At 39.2% G+C, this 11,795-nt stretch overlaps 1 protein-coding gene across 1 annotated transcript; it reads left to right on the plus strand.

The window, feature by feature from the left end:
• The first annotated feature begins 445 nt into the window (after positions 1-445).
• On the plus strand, positions 446-11,763 carry spag1a (sperm associated antigen 1a). The gene is made up of 7 exons (XM_008422077.3): positions 446-1,105; positions 2,558-2,657; positions 3,741-3,893; positions 4,837-4,994; positions 6,776-6,917; positions 7,714-7,840; positions 7,927-11,763. Exons 1-7 carry the CDS (start codon positions 778-780, stop codon positions 8,050-8,052), a joined length of 1,134 nt encoding a protein of 377 aa, XP_008420299.1. The 5' UTR covers positions 446-777; the 3' UTR covers positions 8,053-11,763.
• Positions 11,764-11,795: the final 32 nt, after the last annotated feature.

The following is an 11,795-nucleotide window of genomic DNA, read 5'->3' on the forward strand; positions in this document are numbered from 1 at the left end:
CTAAGATTGTCAATTTATTTATTGTCTGCCCCTGTTTATAATAGGGGTGGACTTTCAGAAGAGCAACACAATGAAAAACAAAATCAAATTGTTTTTAATAATGCAGTAAATAAATAGAAAAGAACTTTCGCAACTAGCTAAAGTACATTGTGTAAAACCATAGTCATAAAAATATCTGGCAGTGATTGACTGTTATGATTTGATGGTAAATTAAAGGAAACTTTTGGGGTGTTTTAAATGCTAAAGAATGCGGGTTTCATTTGACCATCTCTAATTAAAATCTTGGATGCTTAAATGATCTACCTTTACTATGTCGTTTTATGCTAAGCAAAGTTTCTTGAAAACACAATTTAACATGTGTAAGGGCTCAATTCTAGCGAAGAAAAACAAAAACTGGATTTTTTTTTGTGCTGTTGTGGCATCATCTAATCAACTTTGTGTCGTATTTCTAATTAGTTTTTACAAAAAGCTTTGCTTGCTAAATTAGTGTTGACAGAGGGGGGCGGGGGGGGCGGACAGTGGTCCCTCTTTCATGCTAGTACCGCCCCTGCCTTCAGCTCCGAGTCTTCCCCATCAGTTTGCTTGCTGCGGCATCTCTGCGCCGCTGCGGCTTCCCCACCCCCCACCCGCTGTGACGTCACTCCTGACACCTCCGACTGGAGGCGTGTCCAGCAGAAATCCCCCTGCTAGTCCACAGATGTAGCTGCAGCTCTGAGAGAGACCGAGCAGCAGGGAGGGGAGGAAGAGTTTGGACGCACTGCGGAGGGGAGTGCAGCCATGGGGAACGCGCAGGAGAAACCCTCCGGCAGCAGCGGCGGAGGAGGCACGCCGAGACGGGACAACCCGCGGACTCGCGGAGCTCCCGGAAAGGAGGTCGCCAACGGCGCTCCGAGAGAAAACAGCCCGGCAGGTGGGGAAGAGGAGCCGCAGCAGCAGCAGCCGGACAGCTCCGGGGTGGATAGGAGTTACCTGGATGCTCCGGCCGGAGCTTTGCCTCCTCACCTGGCCCGGCTGAAGAATGAGGGGAACTACCTCTTTAAAAACGGCCAGTTTGGAGACGCGCTGGAGAAGTACACCCAGGCTATAGACGGATGCTCTGAGGCAGGTGAGAAACAGTTCAAATCAACCCAGAAGACAAAAACAACAACTCTTTAGCACCTTGATAAATTATCATAATCAAGTTTTAATACCCCTCAAGCGTTTAAACTGACCCCATTCGCATTACATTGATTAACAACTCAAATATTTTGGGTATTTCTGGCATTTCTGCTTAAAAATAAATATATTTTTTCCAGCGGTAATAGCTTACGTGGCCTTTTAATACAAGTCTATTTCTCTGTACTGTTTATTGCAACTATAAGCAGCAGCTGGATGGCTCACTAAATTGATGGAAACATCTTTTTACCTCCCAATTGCAATAAGATTAGAGTTGGCTCTGAATGTAATTTGGCTTCATAGTTCACTGCATAAAACAGTAGCTTTGTATTATGACTCTGCTTGTCAAAGCTGTGTCCACCTGGCATTCAAATACCGAGTAAATATGACTCTGAGCTCACCTGTCAGACATTAAGTGTCCCAAGTGACTTAACCAAAAACAGTTAGCATTTTTCAAATTTCTTTTAAATAAACCTCTTTAGAAAATAATGGACTTCATTTACTCCAATACCTCATAATACAATCCAGTTTCTGAATGCCATCCCTATTGTTAAACATGGTGGTGGCTTCATGATGCTGTGTGGGATGCCTTTTTTTCAGCAGACAGGGAAGCTCATCGGATGGATGGAGAAGCTACAGCGTGGAAGAAACCACGTTAGAGAGCATGTCAAATCATGTTCTTTTAAAATGGTCTAGCCAAAGTCCAGACCTACATCCAACTGAGAATCAGTGGCAGAAGAACGTGGACATTGCATGCCTCCATCCAGTCTTGTAGAGTTTGAGTTATTCTGAAAGGAAAATTAGTTGCAACATTGGTAGTAACAAACCTCTAACAACGTTGTAACGGTAAAGCACGGCTCCACAAAGTTTTGTTCTTAAGGGGATTTAGCAAGAATGCATGGTGCACTTTTTGAATTATGCTAAAAAAATGTAGAAACCATTTAAGAGCACAAACCTTACCTTTGTGAATTTGTTTCTACATCATTTCAAGAGAGTGTTAAAAAAATAGAATAAAATTGACATAATGGCCAAGTTAACTGGCACTTAGAGGAAAACACTAACAGTAATAGTTTATTACTAAAAGACAAAATTTCAAATCTCTATCTCATTTGTTTTGCATGCAAAGGTAATATTAAAAAAATCACTCATATTCTGCTTCCTGCCAAGAAACTCAGAGAAAATTAAGAAATCACTCAACACCAGGAGCACATCCAATAATTTGTTCACATTTTTTAACTGATTAAAGTGGGCCAGTGTTATCAGTTTGTGGAGGAATATTTAGAAGAAGTGTTTTTATTCCCAGTTTTAGCTCTGCGTAGGACTTGCTTTTAAGGATAAAGACACGAAGGATGTTTAGGAGTCTGGATTGTCAGATGAATTATTTTTACTCTTCTCCTTGCAGGCATTGACAGTCCAGAAGATCTGAGTATCCTCTACTCCAACAGAGCTGCCTGCCACCTGAAGGACGGGAACAGCGGCGACTGCATTCAAGACTGCAACAAGTGTGTGACCAAATCTATATTGTTTTTGTATCTCTGTTATGATTAGAGGACAGTTTAATTAAATAAAATCTTGCAAATAAGACAAAGGAAATAAGGATGCATTTTCAGTGTTGTGAAACAAATTTCTTCTGTCTTTTTTTTTACTTTTTCATGCACGTCAGTGTTTCTTGTCGTTAAAGACATTGTCAAAATCAGTCAAAGACAACATCAGAAAATTTTTACAGCACGTTTCTAGGCATAAAATCACAAACTACTGTGCAACACACACAACGACGACATGAAAAACAAGCAACAATGTTACCCATAAACCTGGTGAGAACCTTAAAGAAACATATCCTTGACTATAATAGGCATAGATGTGATGAGAAAGGCCAGTAAAAGAGTTCAAAATATACCAAAGATGTTGCCTGTAATACTAAAACAATAGGGGCCCGAATACAGAACTGTGAGCTAAACAAGAGGAGAGTGGGATAGTATATGGAGGTGATGCTAAGCAGCTACAACAATGAAATCGTTTGCCTTAGCAACAGAATGTGATTCACAGTCTAAATCTTTAAAATGACAACACTTAGAGATTATGAAGTCATTACTTTCAAACCGCAGTCAAATTTCAGCCTAAAAAAAAAAAATCCCTATTTTATAATGCAAGATGAGAATCTTGGTTCTTTCTGGATTATTTGGTTTACATGTTTGTTTGTTTGTGGGTCGATGGCTGTTTTTGTATTCAGTTTTTACGTGTTTTTAGTTCATCCTTTTCTCTCCGTTTAGTTTTGGCGCATACATCTTTTACCTAATGTATCTGTAAAATCTGGATTTAATTAGCAAAATTACAACCTGAACTTTGTTTGAATTCATTCATACTCCGTCTCACTCGTATTGCTTCTGCTGCACTCTGGAAGCAAAGTGTAAAATTTCGGGTTGGAATTCCGCCTAATTTATTTTAGGATGAATATATTCGTTTACTCCTGGAGGAAACTCGCTTCAGGTTCCACCTTTGACACACACACACACACACACACACACACACACACACAGTGAAGGACTCGGCTTGATCCGATCTGTGCATTCGTCTGATCCTCTTAGGGCCTTAGAGCTGCAGCCCTTCTCCCTGAAGCCGTTGCTGCGCAGAGCCATGGCCCATGAGTCACTGGAGCGCTACAGGAAGGCCTATGCGGATTACAAGACGGTGCTGCAGATCGACACCGGAGTGCAGGCGGCTCACGACAGCGTCCACAGGTTGGATCGGCACAGACACGGAAGCGTTTCCGAGTCAATCGAGTTTTAGAGTCTTGACTGACTCGGGAATGAATGAATGTGTTTTTCAGTCTTATGTCTTTTCTGAGTTTTGTTCAGTGGACTAAAGTAAGTCTAATCAACCTTTGGTGTAATGTGTGGGCATTGCATCGGAGTGGAGTCTGTTTTCATCTCTGATCTGATCGTGAGGTGGTGACACACCCACGACTTCAGTGACAATCCTGTCTACTGTCACTAACTTCAACTTTGCAGATGTGAGATAATTACTTGTTTTCAGTTTCCTGCAGCCAGCTTTGCATTCTGGGTAGTAAGGCTCTATTTCTACTATATTTCAAAGTTGTTGAGTTCTATATGCAAAACTGATGCGCCTTCTTTAATATGGCATCCAAGCTTACCTTAGAAATTATTTACTGTTTTATTGGGATGTTGCTGTCTTTGGAAAACAAAGTCCTCTCAGTTAGATGCACTATTGACATTATTTCGAAACTAATGTCATAAACAATTTTGAAATTCGTCAATGTTCATAGTAGAGACTGGAGAAATTTGTAACTGTTTAGTTTAAATAAAAGTTAATTTGTGTTTTTACTTGAATTTTTAATGTTAATCTGCTGCTTTTTAAAAGATGTGTTGATTTTGTTGCACTGTCTGAGGACAGTTCACTCCACATTGATTGATTTATAGTAAATCTTTACAAGCCGTTAACCGCTCTGAGCCTCTTAATGAAGTCCAACGTAGCAGTTTTACAGATGAGAAATATCCACCATTTAGACAAGTTTTGCACAGAGAGCTCAAACTTCGTCGTCTCCTCCTTTCACTAAGCTACGCCTTTTATCGCTGCTGAGGTAACAAACCCCGCAGTGGCTCCGGTGTTTGCCTACTAAGGGAAAAACACTTGTGTTGCGTTGCTCTCCTTGTTGTCTGCCAGGATCACAAAGGTGCTGATCGAGCAGGACGGGCCCGAGTGGAGAGAAAAGCTTCCCGAGATTCCCGTCGTCCCGCTGGCCGTCCAGCAGCAGCACAGAGAGAAACCGGTCAGCGTCGAGGTGGCGCAGGCGCGAGCCGCCAGGGCCGCACAGGAGGAAGGTCGGCTACGTCACTTTATCCCTGATGCCTGTAACTTACAGCTGATGTTGTGTTAATATGATCAGCACTTAACTGAACTCTGTTAAATTCATGACTGAGAGAAACGGGAGAAGAAAGTAGATTGAAAATGACATTAAAATGCGACATCAGAAAGCAGAATTCACAGAGAACGAGTGTGTAAATGCAGAGTAGGACTGCAGGTGCTCCAGCTGACAGTGTGTGTGTGTGTGTGTGTGTTTAGAGTCGTATCAATAATGCAGAGACAAGCCGATCCGTGCAGACTGTAGTGCTGCTGTAATGGAACAATCCAGGTCGGGTTTCCTCCGGGTCCAGACTCTTCAAACAACCCAGACGGCTCCACTCAGAGGCTGCATGAAAACGCATCTCAATACATCGCGGGTCTCTCTGGCAGAACTTATACAAACATAGAAATAACTTGTTTGTTTTTTTTTTCCTGTGCTGATTAAGAAAATAAGACTAAATCCCAACTGGAGGAAGACCCTGAGCGACACAGACAGATGATGTCATGATCAGTTAATGAGTTTCCTTCGCAGAGCAGCTGCTGCTCTTCCTGGGGAATCACTTTACTTTTCAGGCTTCAACAAAGTCTTGAATTGTCCTTCAGTACGAGATATATTTGCTCCAAAGGAGCCAGACTTTCTTGTAAAGTTTTAAAAATGTCTAGACTGGCGTTTCTCAAAATTTTTTCCGTGAACGTTTTAAAAATTTTGATGCATCTCTCAGGCTCCATATCTGGTCTTTGCTGGATTTTGTTTTCTTTTGTACTCAACGCATAACTTTCAGATATTATTTATCTACTGTAAATATGATTTTTAGACCACACACTTTCGTTCTACTTTTCTCATTATGAGCAAAAACGTCACAACATGCTGTCATGGTCTGGTACAAGGTTATGAGGCAAATCAGGAAACTTATAGAACATGTTAAAATATTTATGCAATATCTATTTTGAATGCACAAATATAGAAAGCTATAGAAATCAGTAAAGTACAACTTACTATATTGGAGAATCACTTTATTAGCGACTCACAAAACCTACTTCTGTGGCACTGCTTATCATTGCAAGTGTATTTTATGGACATTTGTTTTTAGGATTGTCTCAAATTTCCCTTAAATTTATTTGCAAGACTTGCAGAGGGATATAAATGTTAAAGGTTCCGATTAGTTTGTTTTTTTTTTGTTGTTTTTTTTAAACGCCACATTTTCGCCTTTCAAATGTTCAAAATGGACAGTAAAAACATTCTGTGGAAATTTCTGCAAAAAAAAAAAATCAATGAAAAAAAGTCTAAAGTTTAATTTAAATCGCCTTCCAACTCTTGATGGTTGAATATAATCTTTCACGAAGAGTGACGAGTCGTGTTGTTCTTTACAGAAACTAATTTGGAATCACGTTTGATAAACTTTGCAAATATGTTTTAAATCCCCCCGAGGCTGTGGATGTATTAGTGTCTGCGCTGGTGCGTTTTCATTAGTTAGTCATTAGTTGCAGAGGCTTTCTCAGCAGACACAGCAGACCGCTAGCTCAGGAGGAATCAACTCATCTGCTCCGCTTCGTTTATTGGTAAGCCCTGAAAAAAAATCTCGACAGGCTTCTTAAGCGAAATCCATTAAACGCAGTCATCTCCCAGAGCGTCTTTTAGTTGAAAAACCCGACTCTTCATGAAACGCAGCTCTGTTTGATCAGTAATAGGAGTATTGATTTTTATTTACTTTGTTTACGTTGAGAGGTTTTGATGAATTTCCTGCTTTTCTCTCTGCAGCCAGAAGAAAAGAGGCTCGCTTCACTTTACTCAAACACGAAGGCAACAGTCTGGTGAAGAAGGGCCTCTTCCAGGAGGCTCTGGAGAAGTACACTGAGTGTCTCTCAGTGAAACCCGATGAATGTGCTGTTTACACAAACAGGTTAGTCCAAAACAGCAGAAACAGTCACGTTTCGCATCGTAAAGTGTGTGTGTTAGCGACGCAGGTACGGCTTGATCTGCTGAGGACACAAATTTGGTCACGGACCACAACATGAGCACGAATAGCTCCATCATTTTAGACTTTTATTGACTTATTTGAACAGTTATTTTTTTCCAGGGTGCTTTGGCATAAAACGTAAATTAATCTACTGTAGATTTTCTGTAATTTGTATCGAGTCAAAATGAACATTTTCATCCACAGAGCTGCCTTTTTTTTTGCAGAGTATATATTTTCATTCCAGAAGCCTGATTTATTTTTGTGCTTTAACCATTTAGCTGTTAAATAAAGATGAGGGTTTTAGTTGAAAAGTTTGTAACTGATTTTGGACAAAGCAACACAGCAGCAAGCTTCTGGAATGACCTCGACTGTTTAATACAAAAAGAGCCGTTCAGAAACATGAAAAGTCCAAAGTTAAGCTAATATTCATGCCCAGGATGAGAGTACATAAACATCTGATTGAACTATATCAATATAGCTTTGATTTAATATATGGAAATGCTACAACAAAGGCTTTTTTTTTATTAGGACATTAAATGTTCTGAGATTTTCCTCTTCAGGAACTTTATTCTAAGACAAACAGTAGAGGGCACCATTTTTGTACAAGACAAGATCAGATGTGACGGCACTCGCATCATAAACCTACAGCCCTTTAGAAGAATTTAGCAATAGCTTTACATCTAATCTTAAAAAACAAAAACAAAACCTATGATTATTTCATATCCTCCTCTCTTACTAGAGCCATCTGTTTCCTGAAACTGAGTCGGTACGAAGAGGCCAAGCTGGACTGCGACTCGGCGCTGCAGCTGGACCCGGCCAATAAGAAAGCCTTCTACCGACGGGCGCTGGCCTTCAAGGGACTACAGGTGACCAGCACGCCACGCCACTGCCACTGGTTTACTTCAGTTGTGGTTGTGTTTTCCTGACCCCGTCTGTATGAAAACCCTGCCAGGATTACCTGTCGGCCAGCAGCGACCTGCAGGAGGTCCTCCAGCTGGACCCCAAAGTCCACGAGGCCGAGCAGGAGCTGGAGGAGGTGACGAGTTTGCTGAGGCAAAGCTTGATAAACAGAGCGTGAGGCGGAAGAGCAGAGCGAATTTTAACGGCACCAACACGGCACCACATGCTCGGTGAAGGCTGTGTGTAATGGATAGAAATATTGCACATTATACAACAAGCAAAACAACAACAACAAAAAAAACCCCGTTAAGATTTGATGAATTCTTACAGACGTGGTGATGCTTCGTTGTTCACAGAGGCATGTTACAGTTTGGGTTCTTCGCTCGGATTTCACTGTTTTTAGCTGAGCGAGTAGAGGATGAACTGGTTTTCAACTCCACATTTCATTAAAATAAGCGGTAAATTTATATCTTCTCATTGCTAAAGTAATAAAAGAAAGAATCACTGTTCGATACAGACACACTTTTACCACAGACACTTTTCTTACCATCATTAAGATCATGTTTATTTCCCAAAATTACTTCTATTTGCTGAATGCCAGAATAACCGAAGATAGTTTTTTTTAAAACTTGAGTTTACATAAATTTCCTTGGTATTTGCTAAAATGACCCCGTACTGTATTTGGGTATGTCTTTACAAGCTTCTCTCAATAGTTTTGGGACATTTAGGCCCAGTCCTCCTGCCAGAACCGGTGTAACCAGTCAGGTTTGTAGGCTGTCTTGTTCCTTTCTTACTCAGATTTTTAGCTCTATTCACAAAGTTTGTATGAGTCTGACACCAGAGCTTTGTGGTGGTTCCTTCACAATGTTGACTTTGTTGTCCTTAAGCCAACAAAATCACTGCGTGATTTCGGTCACTGTCCGTTGCAAAGCGACCTAAAGTTTTAACTTTCCAGCAGCATGTTTTGAGATGTCGGTTTAATGTTTCAGCGTAATTTGTGACGTGCAAAGCAGCTCTTAAAATGATACTGCTACCCCAAACTTAACATTTGGGATGGTTTTCTCATGCTCTTTTCCAAAATATAATCTGGTTTCTATATCTTTGTTTTGGAGCATTTGCTTCTTCTTTCATTTCAAATCAGTAAAGTTGTAATTTCACTGCAGATACCAACAACTTACAAGATATTTTGGTTTTATACTGGGGTTCATTTATTCATTTCTGCCACACAGCTCGTCTTCCTGAGCTGCATGATCATTTAATGTTTCTATTGTATTTATACTTGCAATCACTTATAACTTATAACATCTAGAACAAACAGACTCAGAAGGCGCCTTTTGGAAAAGTCTTAGTCTGTCATAGAAACTTATATTTATGTTACTAACATGGTAACTTAAACTTCTTAGTTTTAATGTGATTTGTATCTCGTTACAAAGAATTAATTTCCTAACTGTGGCAATTAAATGCTTCCATTGTAACAGGATGCTTCCTTTGAAAAGGCTAATGTCAAGGTACATGTGAGCTGCTATTAATCCTCCCCATTGTGATGTAATATATTGTAAATAGAGGTACTTTTGACACGGTTCAGCGTTCTGTCGTGTGTGTGTGTGTGTATGAAGTAAGGAAAAGACGGAGGGGGTTATAACGTGTGCCTTATTGAGATTTCTACCAAGCTTAGAATGAAATATGCCAAGATTAAAACTTTTAGGTTGGTTTGTTTTTAGAGATGTTTGCTTCAAAGCTGAGCTGGGAATTTAAAAAACATTGGTGGGAAACTAATATGTGTGTTTATGTTGGAGTTGCGGATTATTTGTGGCACAGCAAAAAAACTGAATATATAAACAACTTTGTTTAATTCAGTGAAGATTTTACAGCGGTAACGAAACAATTCTAACTTTTTTCTTTGTAATATTTGTTTTACAGCTTAACGTCTTTATTGTGTTGAAGTTTCCTTTTACTACATGGACTTGTGGATTATGCTTTGGCTTGAGGGTCAGTAGACAGGACAGCTGTTTCTTTTAATGTGTAACTTTGTTTTACGCCTTGCTCTTGATAAAACACATTTTAGTAAAAAAACGAGACAGGAATTTTTGAAAACATTATAAAACTGTTTAAATGGAGTTTTAGTTTTTTTTTTTTTTTTTTTTAATGGCATGTTGAAAATTATTCATACCTTTCTCAATAATCAATGAGGGGAAAAAATCAACCAGTTTATCTTTCATGTTTGCACTGGTATGTAACTTTATCTGTGATTATAAACTTTGACGCAGGAAGGCCTCGTTGTCATCACCCTAATCTTTACCTCCATCAACAAAGCGCTAATATTATTTCCAGTCAGGAAACAAGGTTGGTAAAAATCGAGCAGTACTTTAAACCAAAATCTGCCAAGAGTACGAAGGCTGTAATTTTGGGATTACTTCTAGGATCAGGGCGGTGAAACTGCACTGGTTTACACATAATTACTCAAAAATAGTCACCAAACCTCATGAGGTTTGGTGACTGTACAGACGCCACGATGTTGTGTTATTAGGAAATCCTGTGGTTCGAAGATGAAGTGTCTTCACAGCCATATTTACTCATAGTGGGATGACGACAGACGTATACAAAAGGCAAACATATCAGTATATAAATATATAAATTAAGTTTAATACCGTTCTGGTTACCTTTTTACCTGGTTAGAGTCACTTTTAGATACTTTTAAAATCATTTAATAAGACCAGTGACATGAAATGTTTCTAAATTTAATGGTCCAAGTTAAAAATGGCCACATTTACTAAAGTTATTTGAACACTGCACTGTGGCCCAAACAAGTCTCCATTGGTCAACTATTCAAACAATACTTCTGGATATACTTTAACAAATCTCACTGCTTTTAAAGGAAATATTATTTTTGTTTATTAAAATACAAATTTCAACACCAATTGAGCCAAACTGGAATTTTCTTGCATTTCAGTACATAATCGCAACAAAAGATACCGTATTTTTCGGACTATAAGCCGCTACTTTTTTCCTACACTTTGAACCATGCGGCTTGTAGCCCAGTGCGGCTTTTCTGTGGACTTTTCTTCAACCGCCAGGGGGGGCTCTTTAGCAGAAAGCGAATTGTTGGAAGTCAAAATTGGAAATCAAAGAAGATGGGGCTAATTTTAGAACAAGCACATGCTAGCGATGAAAAATTTATTCAAACTCGTGATGCAGCTTTTAAGTTGAGGGCCATCGATCTGGCAGTACAGAAGGGAAATAAATCCGCTGCACATAAACTTGGCGTGAACAAAACCACGGTTCGAAGTTGGAGACGGGAGAGCTGTGTCCTAATAAACCCAGCAGGTTTATTAGGACGCAGCTCTCTGCTGGGTCCTTATGGAAAACTGAGAGCAGCCGGTGCGGCTTATATATGTACGTTTCTAGTTTTTTTTATTTTTTATTTATTTATTTGTAGCTGTGGCTTATAGTATGGTGCGCTCTATAGTCCTGCTCTATAGTCCAGGAAAATACGGTAGTTTGAATAATCTACAAAAATCTTTGACTTTTTCTACAGAAAACTTGGCATGTTATTGAAAATGCTATAAAAACAGTTCTGATTAGTATTGAAGCTGTCTAAAAAAATTCAAACTCTGAAAGTAAGATATTTTTAAAATCTCATTTCCTACTTTAAACAGGAGGGATTTCAAATCATGTCACTACAAGAATACATGCAACTATACAACATGATGTGCCACATCTTTTATTTCATTAGATTTTTTTTATTATTAAAAATAATCCCTTCCAATTTAAATGAACAAACTCAGCTCTTCCTGGAATGTTTTTTTTTTTGTTATTATCATGGAATGTGAAAGCATGTACTGTATGTAAATAACTGAATACAAATGTAAATAAACGAGTGTGACTGCTGCTTCTTGTAATTTTGCTTTTACAACTTTTAAG

The sequence above is a fragment of the Poecilia reticulata genome, chromosome 11 (genome assembly GCF_904066995.2).
Source record: "Poecilia reticulata chromosome 11, P_reticulata-male-v2, whole genome shotgun sequence".
NCBI lineage: Eukaryota > Metazoa > Chordata > Actinopteri > Cyprinodontiformes > Poeciliidae > Poecilia > Poecilia reticulata.